We start from the raw sequence: 24,938 nt of genomic DNA on the forward strand, positions 1-24,938 counted from the left end.
ATCATGTTTATGGATTGGAAGATTCAATATCAAGATGTAAGCTCTCTCCAAATTGATTTATAGATTCAATTCATAGATGGTGCTCTTCTCTCAGCAATTGCATGTATATGTGTGTATAAACTGATACATTCATTCTCAAATCTGCATAGAAATGGATTTAGAATAGCCAAAAAATTCGGGGGTGAGAAGGAGAAAAAACAGTTGGAAGGCTTATATTATATTACTAGATTTCAGGACTTGGTGTAATTAAGCCAATATGATATTGGCACAGGTATGGTATACTCAAATATATCAATGGAACAACAGAGAAATTAGAAGTAGGCTTTCATGGCTATGGTCACCTTGTGTATGACAAAGGCACACTGTAGTTCAGTAGGGGGAAGGGAGGCAGAGTAACCCCTGTGGAAAAACAAACAAACCTTGACTCCTACCTCACATTGTACACAAAATTAATTAGAGGTGGATCATGTACCAAAAAGTGAAAGATAAAACAATAAAGCTTCTTGATAAAAACAAAGGAGGAAGTCTTCATGACCTTACAGTAGGCAAAGATTTCAAAAAATACTAACTATAATTAAAATATATATACACTAAACTTTGTTAAAATTAAGAATTTCTGTTTACCAAAAGATACTATTAAAAGAGTAAACAGGCAAACCACAGACTAGGAAAAGATATTTGCACTAAGTAAAACTATAGGCACTTCAGAAATGAGGATATCCAAATGGCCAATAAGCACATGAAAAAATATTCAACGTCTTTACTAATTAAGGAAATGCAAAATAAAACCACAGTGAGATGCCACTTCATCATCTCATTAAAACAGCTAAGTTAAAAAGACTGACAGTACCAAGTCAGCGAATTCTCATACTAGTTGGTAGGAGTATAAATTTGTACATCCACATTGAAAAACTATTTGGTTGTATCTCCTAAAACTAAATATATGCCTCCCCTTTAAGACCCACTGCTAAGTATATACCCAAGGAAAATGAGTACATATGCCTATCAAAAGACATTTACAAGAATATCGATAGTAGTTTTATTCATAATAGCCCCAAACTGGAGACAGTCCAGCTACCTAGCAGTAGGAGAATAGATGAACAAGCTGGAGTATACTCACATGATGGAACATTATACATCGTTTAAAAAAGAATGAACTGCTACACAAAAAAGTCCAATTTTTTGAATCTTAGTTTTTGTGTTCAGAAAAGAAGCTACAAAAGGATACATATAGTATATACACCTAAGAGAACATACTATTTGATTCCATTTATATGAAGTTTCAGAACAAGGAAAGCTAATTTATGGTGATAGAAGTCACAACATCACAACAGTGGTTACTTCTGGGATTGGGGTTGAGTTGCCCAAGGGAACCTCTTGGAGCACTAGAAACATTCTAAATGTTTTATATCTTGAAATGAGTGGTGGTTAAGGGATCTAAACATATATAAAAATTCATTGATTTATATACTTTAGACTAGTGTACATTACACTGTGTATTTTTTATTTTAGTAAAAAGGTAAAAGATAAATTTATATGTGTGTTACACAGTTTAGAATTGGCTGGTGTAAATAAAGTGGACAGTTAGCCGTTAACTTTTATGGGGTAACCTAAAAATAGGCAAAAGACCTGTAATGTAAAGGTTTTGTAATTCTCAGAAAATATTAATTCATTAACATTTTGCTGATTTTTTTTTTCCAGCCCCTGACCTTTTTGAGCCTGGGAAATGCTTACCTTGCTCTGAAGAATATCAGTGGGGCACTTGAGGCCTTTAGACAGGCTTTGAAATTAACTACCAAATGCCCAGAGTGCGAAAGCAGCCTGAAGTTGATTCGCTGTATGCAGTTTTACCCTTTTCTGTACAACATCACCTCTTCCGTTTGCAGTGGTAAGCAGCTGTTAAGTGCTGGCAAAATAATGAGTTCAACCAGAATTCCTGTTCTGATCAACAGAACACAGCAAATGATTTTCTCAACTTTTTCCCAAGGATTTTACATAACTAGTGTAATTCTAGATGCATAGGAAAGAAGTTATTTATTATTTACTATACAGCTGTCTCAGGGTGTTAGGCTTAATTCTCTCCCAGAACCCTAGTTGAGAAAGGCTGACTAAAATAAAGTATATTCAACTGGGATTGGTAGGCTGTGAGCTGTTTTTTCTTTTCCCCAAATCTCTGATTTTTATAATGACTGGTATTTATGATGAGGAGTATTTTTTCTGTCCATGAATTCTATCTGTGTAATAAGATTTGAAGCAGCTTTTCTGTCCTCTTGCCTTTCAGTGAAGCTGATCCAAACCTTTACTGCACCTTTAAAACAGTCGCCTGACATTAGTGGTATCCCTTTGCATTCTTCCACGTTCTCCTACAGCTACTTTGCATTTATACATGTGCATGTGCTTATGTGTATCCACCTGGGTCAAAATATTTCAGCTATTATCTAAACTATTGTAAATTCACCAGTTAGAACTCTCTAAGAGTTCCATAATGTTTGGTAATTTACTTGTTTAACCTTCACTACAAGAAAAAAATGTTTGACTTGAATTATGAGAGGTACAGTTTACATATGTGTGGATCCTCAGTACCTCGCCACTGTAGAGCACACAGTGGGTGCTCCATTAATATTCAAATTTTATTGAAATATTCAAGCAGGGGGCTATCTGTTCAGCTCCTTCACTTCAGATATTTTTAAAGTGACACTCACTTGGTAAGCAACTTGTCTAAAAGACAATAATTACTAGTAGAACCCTGCCGGCGTGGCTCAGCTGTTGAGCCTTGACCTAAGGAGATTGCCAGTCAAGGGGTGTGCAGAAGGCAGCCAATCAGTGACTCATCACTGATTTTTTTTTTCTCTCTCTCTCCCTCTCCCTGAAATCAATAAAGATATATTTTTTAAAATAATAATAATTACTAATAGATTTGGCGCCCAAAGTTAGTTTTCCTGATTCCCTGTACTAGACTGCCTCAGGATTTCAATGCAATGACAGGCAGTAAGAGCTCAGATTTTTAGTGAGGAAACCAAACATCTCTCAGCAACATAAATCCCTTTGCTGTGGAGCACTGTTGAGCACAGTGTAAACTAGAGTCCTTGCATGAATGCTGAAAGTCAGAGACCGTGCTTTAGCGGCACAGTGTAGTGGAGTGGCTAGTGCTGGAGTCATACATGTTTGAGCCCTCGCTCTGCCATCACTGTCTTTCAGACCCAGTAAAGTAACTTGTGTCCTCATCTATGAAATGAAAGGCAATAAAAATCTATCTTAGATAGCTGTTGGAGGATTACATGAGATTCTTATAGGTGTTGGATAAAAGTAAGTAGAAATTCATAATGTATATAAAGTATTCAGAACTTTAATAGTGCAAGGTCTGGATCTTTATCTCCTTAACACTAGAGGGTGTTTGTAGGTTCCTTAAGGACAGCCTTGTACACAGGGATTCACTTTTTCCAATGAGCTGCTTACATAGTAATAGAATCTCTGACTTTCTTTACCTACTATCATCTCCCTCCTCTCTTAATTTGTTTGTTACTGGGAAGATGGTTGGTAAGTATATAGTGACCCTTTTCTAAAAAGCCTTTTCTTTAGTGTTTTATGTGTTTTTTGCTTCGTAGTATTTCAGTTTCTTGAAATTTATTCTTAAATATATTTTTTAACTTATGGGTTTTAGAGAGGAATGGAGAAGAGAGAGAAACTTCAGTTTGATGTTCCGTTTATTCACGCATTCATTGTGCTTCTTATGTGTGCTCTGACCAGAGATCTAACCCGAAACCTTGGTGTATCGGGATGACACTCTAACCAACTGAGCTACCCGGCCAGGGAAATTTATTCTTACTTTATGTTACTTATGTCAAGAGAGAAAATTTGTCTTGAAATTTTTCCCCAGAGCTTAACTTCAGCTAGCCCAAGAAACTAATAATTTGAAACAGACCTTTCTTAAAGTAGTATCTGAGAGTCCAGATTATCCCAAGAATATTATTGGATCCAATACAAAACCATTAAAAGAAAATAATTAGGAATAAGGAATACTTTTTTAGTTCTTTTAGAAAGAACTCATTAATAAATAATTTTAAAAATGTATAGCCTTTTTTACATTGTAATTAACTAGTTTAGCAAAAAATCTAACGTGCTATTCCTTAAATAAATTCTGGTACCCCCTAATGGAAACATATGCTGTAGCATTTTCTAGGTTTAAAAACTCCTGATGGTACTGAATTAATTTCAGTATTGAATTTTTCTTTGACAGTGTTTTTTGTACTTATTTCCACAGTAATTTCTGTTCACTCACAATTGCTTTGCTGAGTTCCAGCTTTGAAAGCTGAACCTTGAAAGAAACAAGCATCTATAGAAACCATGAACTTATATTGAAAACCTAAACAGTTGCAACTGATCCAGCAATCTCAGAGCTTTACTCAGTGGTCGATTAAAAATAGACAAAACCCTCTGAATTGTGGTTAGCATTTCTCTACCTTCAGGTGATTCTGTCTGCTTTAGCTTTTTCATTTTCAAAATATTGAAATAAGCTTTATAAGTTACCTTACTTGTCTGACATATTACTGTCTGAAGTTTTTATTATGACACTACAAAGGTTTCAAGACAGGAATTCATATTGGTTTTAATTAGTCAAGAATTTAAGCTGCCTTTATCTACCCTTCTCCTAACCCAATTATCTTATGAAAGTCTATTTTTGAAAAGTGACCAATTTAAAACTTTTAGATAAGCTTTTCAAGATCAAAAAAACTTAAGTATTCTTGGAAAACCCTTTGTAAAATAATTTTTCTGACCACTGTTGTTAATCTCCCACAAATTATTTTCTTTAAAGTTTCATATTAGTAATTATTTTTACAGCAGCTATAGTATAATATAATGTTGTGGGTAGAATGAACCTAATGGTAAAATTGCAGTCGGTATGTTGACATCAGCAAGTATTTTATTGCTTTTCATATATAATCATGGAATTTTTCACACAGACTTTCAGTTTATGTTTTTTGGAATATCTGCAAAGGTAATGTATTCTGTTACCTCTGAATACTGATTCATTCTGCTTAAAAATAATCACTGTGCTCACAAAATTTTCCTACTTATAAAGACTTTATAGCTAAAAATGTGTCAATTAGTACAGAATGATTTAGCTCATAGTTGTTCCACACTTTTATTAATCTAAAAATCATTTTATTGACTGCCATTTGTTAGGTACATATGTTCTTATAGCAGTGCTTATCATCTCTCCCTTGAATGCCATTTAATAAAGCCTTCTCTTTTATAGGTAGTTTTATATTGCCACTGTCATTTCAAGGATTCTGGGAAGGAAAACTTAATAGGTTGATTTTTTTAATTGCCCACTCTCAAGTTGACTGCAAAAGAGGAGCTAGCACTTCTAGTTTTGACTAAATATTTTATTTCCACAGTTTTGGAATATATACTGTTTTTCCATATTTATTGGTTTGTTATTTTATAATTTGATTTAACCTAAGTACAACTGAATGGGTTGCTTTAACAAACTCACGTTTCAGTAACAACACATTTGGCCCTTTTTAAAGTAAAATGGAGTCTGTTAAATAAACATATATTGGTTTTACATCTAAGTAAGGTCTCTGAAATGCTCAACACTTAAAAAAGGACTTTTTAAATTAGAAAATATAAAGTCACAGAGAACGAAATTTCATGAGACAGTAATTAGGATCTTCTCTAATGACCAAATTGGAAGATAAATTGTAATAACAATATAAGCAAAATGTAGATATAGAATCTGTAATATTCACTATAGTGGATTTTCCCAAGCATTTACTATTACTCTAAAATATTTTCTAAATACTTTCATCCTTCAACTTCATTAATTTGCAAATTAAAAAGTTGTATCTCACAAAGATACTTTCAACTGCTTAACCAATCTACATTGTTCTTTTATGTCTTTGATGTATGTAATTTTACTTTAGTGTTCTTTACTCAGTATTATTTTCTCATATTAGAAAACATAAGATCAGTGGTAGATTATATTTATTAGACATTTTCATAAGTTGTTTACAGGTCTGCCACTAACAACAGTACTGATATTTATTGAATATAATTAAGCATCAAACCCAGGATTTCTGAACCCTGATCTTTTCTTAATTCACTGAGACATATGCCCACTTAAAATTTTTGGCCCAGAACTTTAGAAATTATGAGTCAGTGTTATACAGAAGTCAGACTTTATTATCTATTCATGCTTAGAATTTTATGCAGCTTTCTCTGTAATATGTATTTAAAAGCTTTCCCCACTCTAGAAAAAATGGGCGAATTTCCAAACCATGTATGTGAGCTTTAATATCTGTTCCAGTGTGCAGAAGAATTATCCTGTATTGTCTTCACAATGTTTCTATATTTATAGCATCTGTTTACCTAAATCTTATCCCCTTTTATAACTTGTTTAATCTGAGTTCTTCAACCTAAATTTCTGGAGGTTTAATAACTTGTAGCTTAAAACAATTTTCATTTTGAAGGAAAAGAAATTCTGCATTTTGCTGCCCTCCTGTGGACTATCCAGCATGTGTTACCTGCAGTTAAGGACTTTTGCTTTATCACATTCTTCATAAGAATTAGTGAAGATACCAGCTTTTAAAAAAAATAATCTTAAAGACCCAATCTTTATAGCATTTTTAATATGCTACTAGGTAGCTTACCTCCATTTATTTTTGTAAGAATTAAAACTGGTTAATTTATTACAGGTTTCAAAATCCTGAAATGCAGGCACATCCTGCAACCAAGTATTAAGAATCGAGTGAAGCTGATTCACTGCCAGAGTGTGTGGTTGACTCCAATAGATGTGGTGAATTTAAGCTCACTTACCACTTAAGAACTTTAATATCATTCTGCCTTTTGCAGTCAATGGAAATTGTACCAACCGTGATATGTGATGCTGCTGTTGTGAATAGCCTGTTTTCTTTGCCACATACATCCTGCTTTCTTGGTTCCACGTGTTTGCTCATGTTGCTTTCTGCAGCCCCTCCCCATAACTCTTCTTCCCTGCATAAAATTCCTAATCTTACCCATCCTTCGAGGCCCACCTCTGCCATATGACTTACCTGATCCCTTAATTACAAGCAATGTCTAACCAATCAGTCTATGTACTAGTGCCTCTCCTTCAGCCCACTGTGTCTTGCCATTACAAGACACAACTCTCTTATAAGACTTCTCTAGTTCATTGAGAACAGGGACCAATCCTTTTTTTCACCTTCATACCCTGGCCCCCAAAGTGTAGCACATAGAATTATATAAATAGCAGATTAGCTGATGATATTTCAAGGTTGAATACCTAATAATAACTTGTATCCACCCACTGTTTACCCAGTATGCTTTTACCGAACCACCACTCAGCATCCATATATAAATATAGATCTTCTATTAAAGTCTGTAGCTCAACACCATAGGAGGGAGAAGAGAAAAGGAATTGTGTTGTTCACTTGTCCACTTGACACTGACACATCTAATAGATAGGTTGTAACCTTCCACCTCCTGTCCACACGGTTTTGATTAACAGTTACAAACAAATGTCCTTATTGATCCTCATAAAAAATATTTATGGGTTAATCAGTGAGTCTGAGAAAACCTACTGGATTTGTTTCCCCAGCATTCTTGCCTGAAATTTCCTTAGGATGAAGTGAGCCAGAGATTTAAATTTAATAAGACTAATACCAGCTATGGCGGTTTTCTTTCTTTTTCAATATAGTTTCTGTGTGGGAACATCTTTCATAGTAAACTTCCTGCAAGTTTTTACAGTCCCCTGTTTAGAGATCTAATCTGGTCTTCCATGTTTCTAGAGGAGGTTATATCACTCCCAAGAGTTTGGTTTCCACCTGGAGTTGTTTCCCCTACAGTCTACATGTCCTGGTGCCTGCCTCTCAACTGAGCCTAACTTTGTGCCCCAGGCTTTGTCACTTATGACCACATGGCATGACAAAGAGGTCAGATTTACAACCATTTCCCCTTTTTCTCTGAAAAGAGGCAGGAAATAGAAGTCTGCAGGAACCAGTGCAGCCCTGAATTCTTAGTAGAGCAGGTTCCCCTGCCACGTGTGAACAGTGTTCCCAGGATAGATTTCAGCTCCAGGATATGCCGTAACAGAAACACACACACACTTGTATTTCAGGGCAGCACTTTTCAGTCTTAGTTTTTCTTTTTTGAACTCACTTCTGACTCATTGACCACCCTAGGAGGAAATGCCTGCATCATTCTGAGGTGGCTGATTTCAATTTTTTTTTTAATATATCTTTATTGATTTTAGAGAGAAGAAGGGGGAGGGGGAGAGAGAGACAGAAACATCAATGATGAGTCATTGATTGGCTGCCTCCTGCACTCTCCCCACTGGGGATCGAGCCCACAACCCGGGCATGTGCCCTGAGCAGGAATCAAACCGCTATCTCCTAGATCCTAGGTCGATGCTCAACCACTGAGCCATGCTGGCCAGTCCTGATTTCAGTTCTTTAATATGGTCTGTTTACTATCTGGCATTGCACTTTCAAGGTTAGTAAGTATATAACCCATCACTTTAAAACCTGCAAAGAACTTGATTCAGCAGTAATTGCTGGGTGAGAACAAGTCTAAGGAGCCATTATTTCTCTTGTCTTTCCTAACTAGAGGACAGCACAGGGCAAAGGAGGTGAGACAGCTTCACTGGTCTCAGGTGCAGTCATCGCAACCCAGGTCTTACCCAGATTCAAGGATTTCTGCATGCTTCTGTCCACAGTGGTTTCATTAATGGTTCCCAGGAATCCTCTTTAGTAGGACAGTAGTTTATCTCTACATTTCAAAATTTCAGATAAAGAATCTAGACATAGAGAAGTAAGTGGATTTGCCCAAGTTCATATGGTAAGGCTGCAGTTAAGGCAGAATTTAAATTTTTTCTGTGGAATGTCCCTCTTGGAAGGAGGTATGTAGGACTCTGTCACAACCTCTAGAGAGGGACATCAAAAAGATATCTGTTCCCAGAAAGGTTTCTTTCCTCCTGTTACTCTGGTACCAAGCCCCACATTCCACCCACAGTTAAAGTTTCCTGGTAATATTTTAAAGTAATTTTGTATAGCATTGGTGAGCAATTAAAAGATACACTTTTGATTTATTTTACTACCTTTTCTAAAAGACAAATTATCTACTAGAGAATTAAATATCATGAAATCATGAGGTAGCTAAAATTATAATAAAATAAAACATTCACAGTGTGTTTCTATGTTACCTGTTTACAAAAAATATGGTGTTATAGCTTCCGTGTCCGAGTGCAGTTGAGTAGAAAGGTAAGGAGAAAGACAGACTGTAAGAAATCACTCGTGTCTGTTAGGACGGTGTTATCTGTATTCTTCACGCAGGTGCCTTATATTTCATTGAATGTACCAGAGTGCCTCCTATACAGTAACTTTTCTTATAGGCACAAAGGAGACTCTAGAGTATAATGTATCCTATCAGAAGAGGGATAGTAGGAATACTCTTAGAATATTCCACTGTTCACAAAGGTCATTTTTTTAGTATCTGTTACTTTGCCTTCAACAACATAAACTTTTAGCTCTAGTTCCTATTACAAGTCATTTTAATTATTAGTTGTGTCTTAGAAGTTCATCATGTAATAGGAAGCACAGGGTATCACACCCATTTGTTGTATAGGGGGAAGTGTGGTAGAGGGAATAAGATTGGGGGGAGCCGGAGCAGACCGTAGAAACCCAATGGGAGTTGAGCAGCGGAGGTGAGTGTTGGTTTAACTGAGTATGGTACCTATAGTCTGTTTCTATATTGTAAGGCAGCAAATTCACACAGTGTACTAAAATGTGCTTCAAAGAGCACATAGCAGCTCTGAGGCTAACTTCTAAGTGTACTAAATAATTTAGAATTTAGATATGCTAAACAGCTTAATCTGGAATAATTGCTGTTTTCTTCTAAGAGACTTGTAGAAATGAACTCTGTATTGCCTCCAGCATCTACACACACACCACACACCACACACACACAGGAAGTTGAAATTGGGCAAATACCTTGATAACTTCTAAGAGCCAGCTGCTCATACTAGAGATTCCAAGTTGGCTATAACTAAAAGGCCTTTGTGAAAAGAGATTATATAGGGATAACTTCTCATTCCTTTGCAGCTTTTCAGGGAGACAGCAGTAATAGTAGCGGCTTGCCATGTGGCAGGCAGTGGTCTAATTTAATCTCAACAACCCAGTGAAATGGATACTATTAGTAAACGCATTTCGCAGATGAGGAAACGGATCCATAAAGAAGTTAAAAAGAATTTTCCCTGCTTTACACAGCAGGAAAATAGTAGAAACAAGATTTGAACTCACTCACTAGCCACTCCAGCCTGTTCTTTAAGCTGAAAGAACTACATGAGCCCGTCACTGGCTTTACTTGACTCGCTGTAGTTATGTGGCTCTTACAAATTTCTGATGCCTTTCAATTTATCTGTGACATTTCTTTAGTATAATTAATCATAAAGGATCCCAATAACGTACCCAACCAGGAATCTCTTACTAACTTGAGATTCAGAAGGTAAGTATGCTTTTTTAACAAGTGGTTACCCAACTCTAGTTAGAAAATAAACATTCTTTGTGGACCTTTGTAAACAGAATTAATATGAGAAAATAGGAGATTTTTTTAACCTTAGAAATGATAGGAGTTTCTGAGCACTTAGTTTAGTCTGGAAACCTGTAGCCACAGGATAAATTGTGCCTTTATCTCTTAGGAGATGTATGCTTTGACAAGTGTATTAAATATTTAGTTGTTTTCCCGAACACCCTTTTAGGATAAGTTAATGTTAATAACCCAGTTAATGCATGTGATATTCTAACCACAGAAAGGGATGTTGATATGTCTGAGATCTCAGCAGTTCCAGAATCAGAAATACCCTCCTTGGAGTTTTATGCTTAGTTGGTATTGCCTCATAGTCTCTTCTGAGATAAACCAAATTGCCAGGATTTGAATTAGATGCTAAATGCTGTGCAAGCAAGTATAGTGCATTAAGCATAGAAAAGTGTTCCCTTTTTCACTTGGGACCTTGTTATCTGAAGCATTTCATTTAAATCCTTAAAAAAAAGTGCACCTCTCAAGGTTAGTCTAAGCCATACAGTCTCCTCATTTTTGTATCAGCAGAAAATAATAGTCATGTGCATGGAAGATGACGCTACTTTATAGGTAGGTGTCTCCATTTTCCCCCCTCCAACGTTTCCTTGTGTTTCTTTAATGAAAACATCATCCCCACCTCTGCGGGAAGACAAGTGATATTTTTCCATGTAAGCAACTTTCATTGGTCCTCCCTTGAGCTGGAGGAGACCTATACTGTGGTCCAAGGAGTGGAAACTTTCGCTCTTACTGAAGTGCTTCAGTTCTTCCTCTGACAACTGGAAGGAGCAACTGAAAATTAGGCAATTTGGCTTCTATTATTAGCCAAGATAATGATGTAAATCATATCAGAATGCTGAAGTGGGCTTTTTTAACTGTCACCGTAAGGAAATCAATATTAACAGTTCTCATCTTAAAAGTACAAGCTCTTACTTGATCATTTTGATTCTGTCTACTTCCAAGAAATATCCAAACATGAACTTCGTACTCCTTTTGCTCCCCAAGTTCTCACTGGTCCCCTCCTCTGCCCTCTCAGAGGTTTTGGCCCCAGTCTCCTGAGTCGGAGGACAAGACATCCTTAAACGCACAAGGTTTGCTTCAGGAGGGTGTCTGGGTTTTGAGGTTGTGCAGGAGGATTAATTGTCATTTTGGGATCTTGAGCACATCATATCTTATAAATTGCTTATAAAGCATTTTAAAATATTGCAGACATTTAAAAAGATGAGACCAATTAAGTTCTTATGATGGGAAGAGGGCGGGAGAAAAAATAAGGCACAAAGGTTGGAGGAGGGAGTCAACTGCAGGAAACAGCTAGAATTTCACTGGGTTCCAATGTTAAAGGTTTGTCCTTTGCTTTTGTAACATTAAGTTTGACTCAACTTGTGTCAAGGTGAAAAAGCTTTAGAAGCAAATCCACCAAAGCTGAAGGCAGAGAATACTCGAAATAACATATGTTTTAAAATTATCAGCCTCATTGTCATCATTATTTTCTCTCTGCTTTTAATAGTCATGCTTATTTATATCCCAATTAAGAATTGTCTCTTATCCTAACCAGGTAACTCGGTTAGAGCATCATCCTGATATGCGGGTTTGATCCCCAGTCAGGGCACACACAAGCATCAACCAGTGAATGTGTAAATAAGTGGAACAACTATTCAGTGTTTCTCCCTTTCTCTCTCCCTTTCTCTCTCTAAAATCAATAAATAAAAATTTTTAAAATGTGCTGCTCTAGACATCCTTTAAAAAAAAAATCGTCTCTGAGAAGTATAATGTTCTGCATAGTAGTCTTTATGCAATTGGCTGTGTAGAGTCATCACTGTTTTGTTTTAATACTCATGTTTAGTTTCCCCGTGCTTACCTACCTGCACGTACTAGATGGTGCAGACAGAAGTGGAGGCAAATCAGCAACTTCCTCACAGGAGAACCTGGAGAAAGAAAGCAGCTACTATTGCTCGTGGCTTCTTTCCTATGAGCCCTCCATGGGCACACAGACATTCACCCCCCACACCCCCCATGCCTTCCCTCTCGTCCCCCAAACCCAAATGGGAATTCCTGTTCCTTCTGCGTTGCCCAGCACATCGTTGCTCCCTGCCCACAACGCCTTCTCTCCTTTCTCTGCTTCCGCAGTAGCGTTGACTCGTGGGGACCCAAGAGGCTGTGTGAGACAGAACTGATCAAATCCTAGGTCTGCCACTTATGTTCAGTTACTTAATTTCACTGAGAATCTGTTCCTCATCTGTAAAATGAAAATATTTCACAAGGTGTTTTTGAGGAGTATGTGGAAGAAAAAAAGACAACATTCAACAAATAATAGGCTTCTGTTCTTGTAGTTTCCCCTTTTTAAGTCCTACCTATTCTTCAAAATTCAAGATCTACCTTCTCAAAGCTAATCTCTGAAGGCCGTATTTAGCACAGTATGCTACCTCGATATTGTTTGCTATCTTGTATTTACTGCCCCCCCCCCAAGTTTCTTGAGTGTAAAGCTCTCTTGAAACAATGCAGTTTTGAGATAGCCTTGTTGAATGTGGCAGCCTCAGACACATGATGGGACTGACTCAAATCCCAGAACCACCACTTCCTGCGTGACAGTGTAGAGTTGGAAGGTGGAAAGTGACCCCACACGTCTAGTCCCCTTACCCTAAACTCACTGGTTGGGCAGGGTTTTGAGTCCATCGTGTGCTGGCCCAACAGGGGAAATGGTGTGAGAAGTGCTTTCCTAAATCGTGGATTCTGTAAGGGAGTCGTCAAATCCAGAAAGAGACTTGTGCTCCCGCTGCCACAGAGAGCTTGATTGGGAACAGACATCTCTTTGAGACAACATTCTCTAAAAGTAAACTTTGAGAGCATTTTTAAATGTACTGGTAAAGGAGGGAAATTACTTATTCACTGTTACTCAAAAAGTGATAGGAAAGTTGTAGGCTTCTACTGAACATGTGTCTTCAGCCAGTATATGCATGGAACCTAAGCAAGGAGGAGACCTGTTCAGCGAGCCGTCGCTGCCTCATCAGACACAGCTACCCCTACCCAGAGAATGACCATCTGGTGGGCTGGATAGTGGCTCTTTATCCACGTTAACAGGCACTCCCTAATAGAGTCCAAGCTCGTCAAATCACCGGCAACGTGCAAGAGGTCAGGCGCACTACACATACCAGAAAGTGCTATGATTACATTCAAGATCTGACATTTTATGCTTCAGTAAATCTTTATGTCCATGATCAGAGTTTGTTTCCAAAAGAAAAAGTCACCTTTGTGATGTTGAATTCTTAGACGTGGATTCCCTACTACCACCATCCCCCTTTAATTCCTTGGTTTTTTATTTATAATCCTTTGTCTTTTGATATATCTTTCATTTTAAGTTATGCAAAAAATGCTACATTTCTCTGCTATAATTCATCTACCTCCAGATTTATTTAGGCAGAAGGCAAACTTTATGATGTTTTTGACTTTCAAAGAAGTTTCACAGTCATTCATCATGAATGGAATGAGATCTTGGGACGTGATCTTTGTTGTTACAGTGTGTCTCCCGCAAATACTTGGTTCTTACAATAGCCTTGCGGATGAAACTTGAACTTCAGTGCTAAATCTTGAGTCACAGTAATGCTCTGGCTTTGGGCTCTCTAGCTCACTGATTTTGTATGTTCAGCAGCTGGAGAAAAACTGTCGCCTTTTTGCTCTTCTTGATGCTTGGGGACCTTGAGCCATGGGATTACGGAAGAGAGATGTTTCTAATGTGCTGTGTCTGTGTCTCTTGTCATTGAGGTCATTGTCATGAGAAAACCCTGGACAACAGCCATGACAATCAGAAATATTTTGACAACTCACGGACATTGGATGCTGCTGAAGAAGAGTCCTCTGAGACAGGGGCAGAGGAGAACCCTGTGCTCTCTGTTGAGAATTCAGGGAGGGACTCAGATGTCCTTAGACTTGAAAGTAAGTTGATTCAACCTGAGCTGTGCTTATGGGGTAAAGTCAACTTTCAGGCTTTACATTTAGGCTTTTCTCTACTCAAGAGGTTGTTTCCTTCTTTTAGCAGTCACTCATTTATTACATTGCAATTTCTTGACGGTGACGCTCAAATAGCTAGAAGACGAGCTGTAATGTGAAAATGCTCTTCACGCTTCTTTCTCTTTTCTCTGCCTCACTATCTTTTACTAGAACAAATTTGATTTGTTTATATACTACTATTAATGTCATTAGTCTATTGAGTAAGTCGGGGGGGCAAGATAAGTTGTATTGATGCCAACCCAATAAAATTTAAAGATTTGTAATAATGGGCCTACCTACCAGGCCCCCCTCCTAAAATCCCATTTTATAACCACATTTTGAGTCAGTTCCATAATTGCCAAAATGTATGACTTGTTTTTAATACTCATCCTACTTAACCAAAATTTACTGCATTTGGAACTATGCACTTGTTAAAATTCCCACCTTCTTCTCTTGGCTTCTGGGATATCACTTGCTCTTGGCTCTCTTCCTGTCTTCAGACATCTTTTTCAATTTCTTTCATTTCTTTACTTTGCCCCTTATTTGTTGAGTTACCCAGGATCCTAATCTTGGTCTTTTCTTATCCCTCTCCATGTTATCTCTTGGCGCTTCACATACCTTTGCATATACCAGTGACTCCATAACTGTATTTTCAGCTAAGATATTCTCTGTAACCCCAGGTCTCATTTCCCCCTCTGTAGTGCTCTCTTTATCCGCCTGTGCCACATGCACTTCAAACTTAACATAGCCAGACTTGAACTTGTCCTCATTTTCACCCTGTTTCACCCTGTTTCTAATTTCTGTATTCCTGCTTTCTGTCAGTGGCATCGCAGCTCACCCAGTCACCACTAGATCCCTCAGTTCATAAGGCTGGTTGAATCTCACCTTTATCTCTGCTGTCCCCCCTGCCTAGATTCAGGCTTTCTTCATTTCTGCTGGGCTGTTGCAGTGGCTCTTAAGTAGGTTCCCTGTTACCAAGCCTCTTACTGCCGTCTACTGTAAGGAGCAGGGGAGGGGGAGAGGGAAGGGATGAGTAAGAGAGAGAATATATGTAATGGTACAAAATTTAAAAAGCAGAAGTAACCCGTCACCAATTTCTTGTGTATCCAGAGTTGTTTCTAAAATCAGACCTGATCAGGTAAGTTACTACATTTAAATTTTTCAATAGTTCTCTATTATTGATAGGGAGAGTCCAAATGTCTTAGAGTGGGATACTTGTAGGTTTGCCCCTCGATTTCATCTTTAACTGAACTACCTACTAGTACTGTGCATGGCAGAAAGCGCAAACCTTTCACAATTCCCCACGTGCACTGCTGTTTTGAGCCTCCATGTCTTTGCACAGCCTGGGAATGGCCCCTGTGTACTCTTTACTTTATGTGGACATCTCCTGTGCAGCTCCAAGATCCAGCTCAAATGTCACTTCCTCTGTGAAGCTTTCACAAAGGGCTCCAAGCATTTAGTTGTTCCATCTGCAGTGTTCCACTTTCTGTCAAGGCACATGTCATACAATATTAGTCGCTTGTATGTCTTGTCTCCCATCGGACTCTGAGCTTATATACCATGTCTTATATAATTTATATTCCTGTGTACAGCAAATATTATTAAAGTAATAAAACCTGGCATTATAACCTGGTGCTTAAGTTCTTTAGTTCCACCCCTCTCCTGAGGATACAGTACATTTGCCCTGAGACTAGATGTTTTCCTGGTCCCTTCAGCATCATACAGACTTTCTCTCAAGGTGGGTTCCTTTCCAGACAGCTAATTTAGTCTATAGTATGATGATCACTTTTGCTAGTTTTACTAGTAGGACTTTTTAAAATTTCCTCCAAAAATATAATACAAAAGTTCTTTAATGTCTGTGCTTGGCTTTTGTGTTTAAAAATGGAGTTTTTCTGTCTCTGATAACTGCATCTTAGGAAGCCCACTGGTATGAACATACTAACTGGTACAACTGCAGTCCCCATGGACATCTCAGTAGCTAGGGCCATTTCAGAGAAAGTTACTCCCAGAATTTAGACATATGGGGGAGAAAAGTTAGTATCCTCTCTAGTAACCATAAACTATTATGATAATCACTACCTTTTTTTGGTACTTATAATTTACAAAGTATTAAGAATTATGTATTAACTTTGTGTATTTTATTACTACGCTCATCTGATAGGTGAGAAAATTGAGACCCTGTGATCTTAGGCACCTTGCCTAAGATATTCAGTAGGTGGCATAATTAAAATTATTCTCAGGCCTTCAATTCCTTTTGCTTGCAGTTCTCAGAAGTGGGAGTTTGATGGATTAGAACTTTATTTTTTAATTGGTAAGGTCATTTTTAAAGAAAAGTAGAATCTGTCATTACCATTATATAAATAATAACATTTTAATGGAAAAAAAGTACAAAGACAATCTCAGAATAAAGGTGAGTCTTTTTCAGAAATGGACTGTTGGGCAACCTTACGGCAACAGAAGTGTATCTGGATATGTGTGTGTGTGTGCGTGTGCGTTATAACTTTATATGTGTGTCTTTGTTTTGAGTACTTTCGCCAAGTCACTTTTCTGTGAATGTCCTCTGCTTTGAAAAGCTCTTACACTGAGGTTCCCAGGCTGAGCCACGACTACAGGTGTGCCTCACACACGGCAAGGTAGTACTGGACTCCTTTTCCCTCCCTTCTTCTTTCTGTTTTCTTTATTTCCCCAGGTTTTCATTTTCTTTTTGAATCAGGACAACACACACTTCTCTCCTTCTCTCTGCACTTCCCCTAGTTGGTGTGATTCTTGACAGGTTACCTACCATGGCTTTCCCAGCACCCTGAGAGAGGATTCATCCAAGTGAAAAACTAAACTCTCAGAAGCCTCTCTGCAGGCGCTCATAGTCTCTTCATGTCACAGTTTTTACCCTCCCTTCTCCAGTGTAAGAACGGTCCGTGTTAATGAAGGTAAAACAGCAGAGCTATGGGTCTCGGCCTTTTTTCTGTTTATGTCATACCATCTGTCCCGCAGGCAGCAAGCCTAATACTTATTCTTCTTGCTTCAGGCACAGTTTAAAACCTTCTGCAATTCTTCTACAATCCAGACCCCTCACCAAACCTGAATTCCGTATTCCCAGCTGCTATTGAACCATGTCCGGAGAAACATTCCTCCATCCATTCTAGCCTAGACTCTAAGCTCTATGGGTTGTTATATTCCAAGCCTTCATTCAGCACATGGTTAGACACAGCAACAAATGTTTAAGTGAATTCATGCATAAGCATCTAAGATCTGTCAACTGGTGGTCATTGGCGCTGATTCAACACCAACAGGAATCCCCAATTTGGGGTGCAATGAAGAAGGAAACTTCAGTGCGAAGAGCTCAGTGGTGATACTGCACAGCTGTGAAAACAGCACAGCTGTGAGGCGGCCCTGGGTCCAGGCCCCCCGTCAGCCAGGCACTTGTCTGCAGTGAGACATCTCAGTGTTTCAGCTCTAGGCAGGGAAACACAATCTTAAGTCTTGGTGGGAAGGGAAAGTGAGCTCTTGGAGCCAGAGGGTAGCTGGCTTATATGGACAGAAGTCCCCGCCCCTGGTCTCTGATTGGTCTATCCTGATGCAAAGGATTTGAGGACTCCTAATCCTTGCAATTTGGTTGGTCCAAGAGGCAGTGTCCTGACTGGTCGCAATAGAGCTGCTCTGAGTAGTCAGCTGCGCAGCTCCAATTGGATGGAAAGCCGGAGTCCTGTTGGTTGAACCTGGATTCCGGGAGCTCCTTTATAAGGGCTGCTCCAGGCCAGAGACAGTGCAGGCAGGCAGGCAGCGCAGGGTTCTCCCTGAAGCGCACTTTGCACGGGAAGCCCATGTGTAGGAATGGCTGCTAGGCTCTGTTATAAAATTGGAGCCCAGTTAGCTACCAGGAGCCCTTCTTAGGTCTTCTGCGGGGCTCACAAATCTCAGTGCTCTATCCCATTGCCTTTCCTAGTTCCAGTGTCTTTGTAAACAGCCTTCTGTTGTCATACTCAGATTCCCAAACTGCATTCACCTAGTAAAAGCCCACTGTTTCACATTAGGCTTTAAAATCTTAAAATCATCTTTGAATTTACCCTGTTATTTGCCCTTAAATCCATTTAAGTACCAAGTTCTATTAATTTTTCTCCATTGAAATTTCGTTACATACTTCTTCCCCTCCCTTTTTAAAAAGTCCCTTTGCCCTCACCCTAAGTCAGCCTCCCTTCATATAACTCTTCTATAGGTTATTGAAATAACCTTTCTAATTGGCCTCTATCCTCTGTCCTGCTCCCCTTACCCCCTCCCCACTCCCAAATACACCTACTGATTTACTCCTCTAACCTTCATAAATACTGTGGCTCTCATCTCGTTCTGCTGAGCCAACAAGAGGCTCCCTTCCCAGTGAGCCTTCTTCCTGACTCCCAGATATTCTCAGTGTCTCCCACCTTCCTAAGCCTCTTATTTGCTGATAACACCTGCATACGTTTTTTGTCCCAGTTAATTGGAAGTTAGTAGTGCCTTCGCATATACCTTCCTTGTGCCTGTGTGTGTGGGTAATGCGAGTATCTGTGTGCATGCTTCATTAGTGCCGTCACTCTGGGGAGTGCCTTCCCCGGCCCTCTGTTCTGTCTAAATCCTGCCTCACAACGTCTGCCTTCCTCTAGGAAGCACTTTGTGACTACCGTCGTACTTTTTCCCTTGCAAAAAATATTTAAATGTGCACATTTTCTTGTTTAATGTGTACAGTTTTGTGTCTTCAACTTGATTATTAATTCATTTAATTCCTCAGGGTCAGATCCCTCAGGTTCCTATCCCTTTTGTTCCCGTTTACATAGCTTATACGTGTAGATGGGCACAGAGTAAGCTTTAAATAAATGAACTCTGGTTTATCTTTCTTCTAACTCTGCACATGTATTGTCTTCCTCTTCCTCTCCTTTCTGTAGTGTTGTTCTCTAGGAATTGCTATCACCCACCCCAGCAGCCTTTGAAAAGACCTACTGGCTGCCAGCAGCAGAAGCCATAGTCTCGCTTTAGTTGAGTATTGATTTTCATCAATGAAAGCCCCTTTCTCTAAGAACTTTTAAATGATATATATTACCTCATGGCATGGGCACAAGGAGGCATTAACCTTTGGGGACTCTGCAAGTAAACAACAGAAATGCTTTCTAAATTCTCCAAACATAGCATCCATAGGAAGCTCTAACTATACACTGGAGAATTAGTTACCTGCAGGCTCCTTTTGGCCAAAAGCCACATTTCTTTAAACCCATGTTCTTGGCTATGGCCAAATTGGTTGAAAAATCCTTTTCTGTCTCAGGACCAGGTGCAAGCAGCCCCGTAGTATCCATAGGAGAAGGAAGGAGAAGAAGCTAAAATAGCATGAGGAATACTTAGAGTCAACAAGACGAAGTTCTCCAAGTTGCTGTTTGGGATCCCTGTAGCAACCCTGTCCAGCTGCTTTCCTGGGTTCCCGCGGAGAACTTTGTAAATGACATAGTGTGCTGCTCATTATGCTGAAGTCATGCCCGCCTTCCTGTTGCTTACCACTCAGCTGGGTTGGCCGTGCTTCACCACATGGGAAGGTAAACCTTAGAGTTTAAAAAGTCAGCAGGACAGAGAAAAGGCAGGAGCAGCAGAGTCCCGAGAACCTCACAAACCAAACTATTTCTGAGTTCCCGTTCATTCATTCTGTGCTTGGACATTCCGGACACAGTAACAAACAAGATAGACTCTGAAAATTAAAACTCTTTGTCAACTCTACCTTTATACTACTGGCCACAAACTTAGGCAAGTAACCAACCATTTTTATTTGAATATTCTATTTTGCAAACCCCTATTTTACTTTACGCTTGTTTCAGAACTCCATTCTTCTTCTTCATCATCATCATTATCTATAGAAACCAGCAGATTGGTTCAGAAAAACCTAAAAGAAACTTCCTTGCAAGGACAGTAGTACATTTTGTAGTCACTTGTTACAACTAGAAGAGCCCTGTAGCTTTTTCAAGAAAGAATGACAGAGATTTCTGGTGGCACTGACAACAGACTTTCCCGTTCTCTGGAGTAGAATGGGGAATGGGAGACAGACATGCCACCAGAGGTGAGGGTGACACTGCATCTTCTGTGAGTAGGGCTCAAAGCTTTAAGTGAGTTTTAGCAATGGTAGTCAGCCATCTCTCTCACCCAAGCCTCCTCAGAGAAGAATATTATGCATTTCTAACGTGGGTTACTCACAGTGGCTACATAGGTCTGCGTGGATATGAGATTCCTGACCCTGGCTTTTTTAATACCATGTTCTAAATCACCGAACAAGCTGGAATTACCAATTGAAGATCACTGGGGTAATGTAGACTAGCATTTTGTGAGCAATCAGCTCCAAGCTCTCAGGTTGTGCAGTGGGTACATATTACGAAAGCAGGCATTTCACTTTGTTATCTGTTTTTATGCCCTCCCTACTTCCAAAAAGGATTGGAGATAACTTTAATAGAACACACAATATCAGATTCAGCCATTAATTCAAAATAATGTAAGTAGTAAAGAATTTTTTTTAAAGGAAGGCATTCTATTAAGAGACTCAGAGTAATTTTTCCCTGAGCTTCCTAGTTCTCTGAGCATAGAGGGGAATTCATAGGGTGTGTCGCCTTCAATGTGTAATAATGGAAATGTGTCAACTTCTCAGGAGAAAGAATCTTTACTAGGCCATTGTGATGAGAAACATCCATGGGAATCTTTACATAAGAAACCTGAGAAACATAACAAATAATACCTTGATAACCATTTTAGGAAAAATTTGCTATTTTATTACTAGCATATTGCTATTTCTTATATCAGCCATTAGTGAAAATAGGAGTCTTCGTGTGGAATTAGATAATTTCCTATTAAACAAACCATTGTTCACTTAAGGCAATTAGACTGAGTGGTCTAGACATGCAGCTATGGCCTTTCCTATGCTATTGAATAAAACCTGGAGAAGCCTATATTAAATAACATAACAAACTTGATCTTTGCCATGTGTGTCTTATATCTAGAGCGAGTTGGTCTTTTTTGCACAAAATCCATACATAAAACAGCCATCCTCAGGCTCGTGGGGAACGTGGGCTGCGCCTGCCACCCAGCCGCTGCCGTTGGTCTCCACTGGCTCTTGACAAAGCTCCATGACAAAGATGATATTTTATTAGGAATTTTGAGGATGCCAAATAGTATTGTTATGAAAGCAGGGTAGAGAAGTGCCTCTAACCAGAGCCAAAACTTTTCTCAGAAAGCAAGGTTGGCGTCACTCAGACACTTGAACGAATACTGTGTAATTTTTAATAACAGGCTGGCTCTTGAATTTCAGGTACAGTGGCTGAAGAAAGCAATGGTTCTGATGAGATAGAGAATTCAGACGAAACCAAAATGTCAGAAGAGATCTTGGCTTTGGTGGATGAATTTCAACAGGCGTGGCCTCTGGACGGCTTTGGGGGAGCCCTGGAGATGAAAGGGCGGCGTCTGGACTTGCAGGGGATACGGGTGCTGAAGAAAGGTCCCCAGGACGGAATGGCCAAAAGCTCTTGCTACGGAGACTGCAGAAGTGAAGACGACGAAGCGACGGAATGGGTGAGCGCTGCCAACCTGGTTCTTACCAAACTAGCCCGGTCTTTGGGGGAGGGGTTCCTTGTTTCCACGTGTGATGTTTCCGTTGGGGGTGTAGCACTACTTTACCCCAGGCTCCAGCCAGCCTTCACGTTGGAAATGTACTGCAGGAAGCATTTCATGCTACTTATGTATTGCTAGCCCTTCCAGGAGGCAGAGGAAGTGGGGTGGGTGCGAGGCCACGCTCGAAGCCTGTAGATTGGGGACGACCCAGTTCAGACATCTTAATTTTCAGTTTCCTTCAAGGCTAGGTTACTATTTTTATTTCACTAAACATTCTTTATTTAGACCTTTAAGAATTAAACAGCAAGAAAACAACCTCAGCACAGGACTGGTTTTTCTTAAAGCCACCAATACCCACAGCCATTGACAGATTTGATCACTAGTCTCACTTGTCCCTAACATGTTTCTATTTCTCAGATCACATTCCAGGTCAAACGTGTAAAGAAACCCAAAGGAGATCATAAAAAAGCTCCTGGGAAAAAGATAGAATCCAATCAAGCAGAAAATGTACAGCGCTCCCAAGCAAACCTGGAGATCACTGGCCCAAAGGTGGCATCACCTGGACCACAAGGTACATTTGAATGTTTAATATGCCAGTTTCTTCTTTCAGATTTCACTGTTTCAGCTCTCACAAAGGATATGTTTGTGACTTAAGTAGATGAGAAGGTAACTGGGCTAAGTGAGCAAGAAGCCAATCATTGATATAAAAAGTTTGTTTTGACAGTTACTTCACGTTTTTACCATTGGCTATTTGGCCTATATTCTTTTTATCTTGAGCTTAAATGTCCTATTGATTCTTAACTTAAAAGTCTAGGTTAATATATAAAAATGTGGGTTTGAGACTGATTCCGTGGGCTCAAATACCAATTCTGCCATTCAGTTCCCTATGCCTCGTTTTCTTTACCTATAAAAGGGGAATAATAACTGTGTCTATCTTATAGGGTGGTTGTGAGGATTATATTGAGTTCATACATGTAAAGTGCTTTAAATGAACTGGGCACATAGGGCTCAATACATATTAACTAGTAACATTTTTGTGTGTCAGATATCTCTTTAAGTACTGGATAAATGCTTTAACACTACTCACCAGGAAAAATGCAAATACATCAAAATCTGACATGTACATAGTTGCTCCAAAATCCATCTCTGGACTCCAGGCTCACAGCTATCCCGTAAGTCCAGTTGACTTTCTTTTCCAGCAGTGAAGTGCTGATAAAATTTCTTTATAAAAAATATCTTTTTTAAAGGATGTTTTGTCCTGGCCAGGCCCAGTTAGTTGGAGCATCATCCCATGCACCAAAAAGGTTTCAGGTTCAATTCTGGGGGTCAGGGCACATACCTAGATTGCAGATTCAGTCCCTGGTCAGGGCATGTATGGGAGGCAACTGATCGATGTTTCTCTTTCACATCAGTGTCTCTCTCTCTCTCTCTCTCTCTCTCTCTCTCTCTCCCCCTCTCCCTCCCTCTCTCCCTCTCTTTCTAAAAAAAATCAATAAAGACATATCCTCAGGTGAGGATTTAAAAAAAAAAAAAGGGTGTGGGGCTATTTTCACTGTCTTGGACTTTGAAAATTCAAGGTAACTTTCTAAAAATGTCTTATTTAATTTGGTGCAAGCACTTACCAAAGCTCAAAGCAGAGGGCACACAGTAAAATGGCTAACTCCCAGAATGAACTGTGACTTGTGAAAAATAGTAAGGACACCAAAAAGGACATTTTTGTCATGACTGGAGTTAAAAGCATGAAGTAGCATTACTGTTTAAGGAACATAGCATGTGTTAGCAGGTTACAAAAGAAAGGAACACTTCCTTTGTCAGGTCTGTCTTCTGGAGCAAAGACAAATCGTTCAAACTGTGAAATGTTGTTATGGAAGCGAACACTGCAATGGGTTAAACAGTCAATGTAATAAAATCATGAAGAAAATTTAGATGGTTATTTATATACATTTAAGGTGAAAAGGAACTTTTTCTAAAGCCGAAAGAAAGAAAAAAATAATTCTAGCACCAGAAAACAACATAAAATAGAAAGACAAAGGACTGAAACAAAGTATTTTTTGCAAAATATTTGTATAATACTTCCGCAGAATATTTACAGAATATATGATAAGCAAAGGATATCAATATCATTTAAAGAGCACCTACAAACCAATAAGAGAAAGGCAGCATTTCAATAAAATACATGCAAGGACATAGGCAGTTCACCAAATACACACACACACACACACACACACAGTGGCCACTAAACATGTGAGAAATGCTCAGCCTCACAAGTAGTCAAAAATGTGCAAACATAAATAGTGCCGTACCATTTTTGCTTATCAAATTGTCTTTAAATGTGTAACAAACAATGAGAATCAGTAAAAATGAATTATGAGTTCTGGTATAGTTTGACTAGATGTTCAGAAAATTTAAAAATATACCAACAATTCTACTTCCAATAATTTACCCCAAGTTAATCATTTTCCAAGTGCCCAAGACAGGAGTATTAAAGTTATTGCTCACAGGGTTGCCTGTAATAAAAATGTGGAAACAACCTAAAGGTTGGTAATTGCCTAAATAAATTATAGCATGCGTACTGTGCAGGCACGGTGTATGTAATTTAGTAAGTGAACAAAAGCAGTTTATTATAAACGACATAGAGGCGTACCTCCTTTTATTGTGCGTCACTTTATTGCGCTTTGCAGTAAAGCCACCCCTATAACAAAAGTGCAAGGCGAAGTAGCGAGTGATAGTGGAGAAGCTACAGCAAGTTATCCAGCAGATCTAGGTAAAATAGTTAATGA

The 24,938-nt window shown here is 38.9% G+C and overlaps 1 protein-coding gene across 2 annotated transcripts in view; it reads left to right on the plus strand.

The window, feature by feature from the left end:
• TTC17 (tetratricopeptide repeat domain 17) overlaps positions 1-24,938 on the plus strand; it is a 77,750-nt gene that overhangs the window by 38,495 nt on the left and 14,317 nt on the right. The window contains exons 16-19 of one of the 2 annotated variants that reach the window (XM_081153213.1): positions 1,702-1,888; positions 14,332-14,502; positions 21,860-22,119; positions 22,576-22,729. In XM_081153213.1, the coding sequence (XP_081009339.1) occupies positions 1,702-1,888; positions 14,332-14,502; positions 21,860-22,119; positions 22,576-22,729 (772 nt within the window). The remainder of the gene's footprint in view (positions 1-1,701; positions 1,889-14,331; positions 14,503-21,859; positions 22,120-22,575; positions 22,730-24,938) is intronic. The other variant, XM_081153212.1, reaches the window with a different exon arrangement.

The sequence above is a fragment of the Miniopterus schreibersii genome (genome assembly GCF_964146895.1).
Source record: "Miniopterus schreibersii genome assembly, chromosome: 12".
NCBI classification, from domain to species: domain Eukaryota; kingdom Metazoa; phylum Chordata; class Mammalia; order Chiroptera; family Miniopteridae; genus Miniopterus; species Miniopterus schreibersii.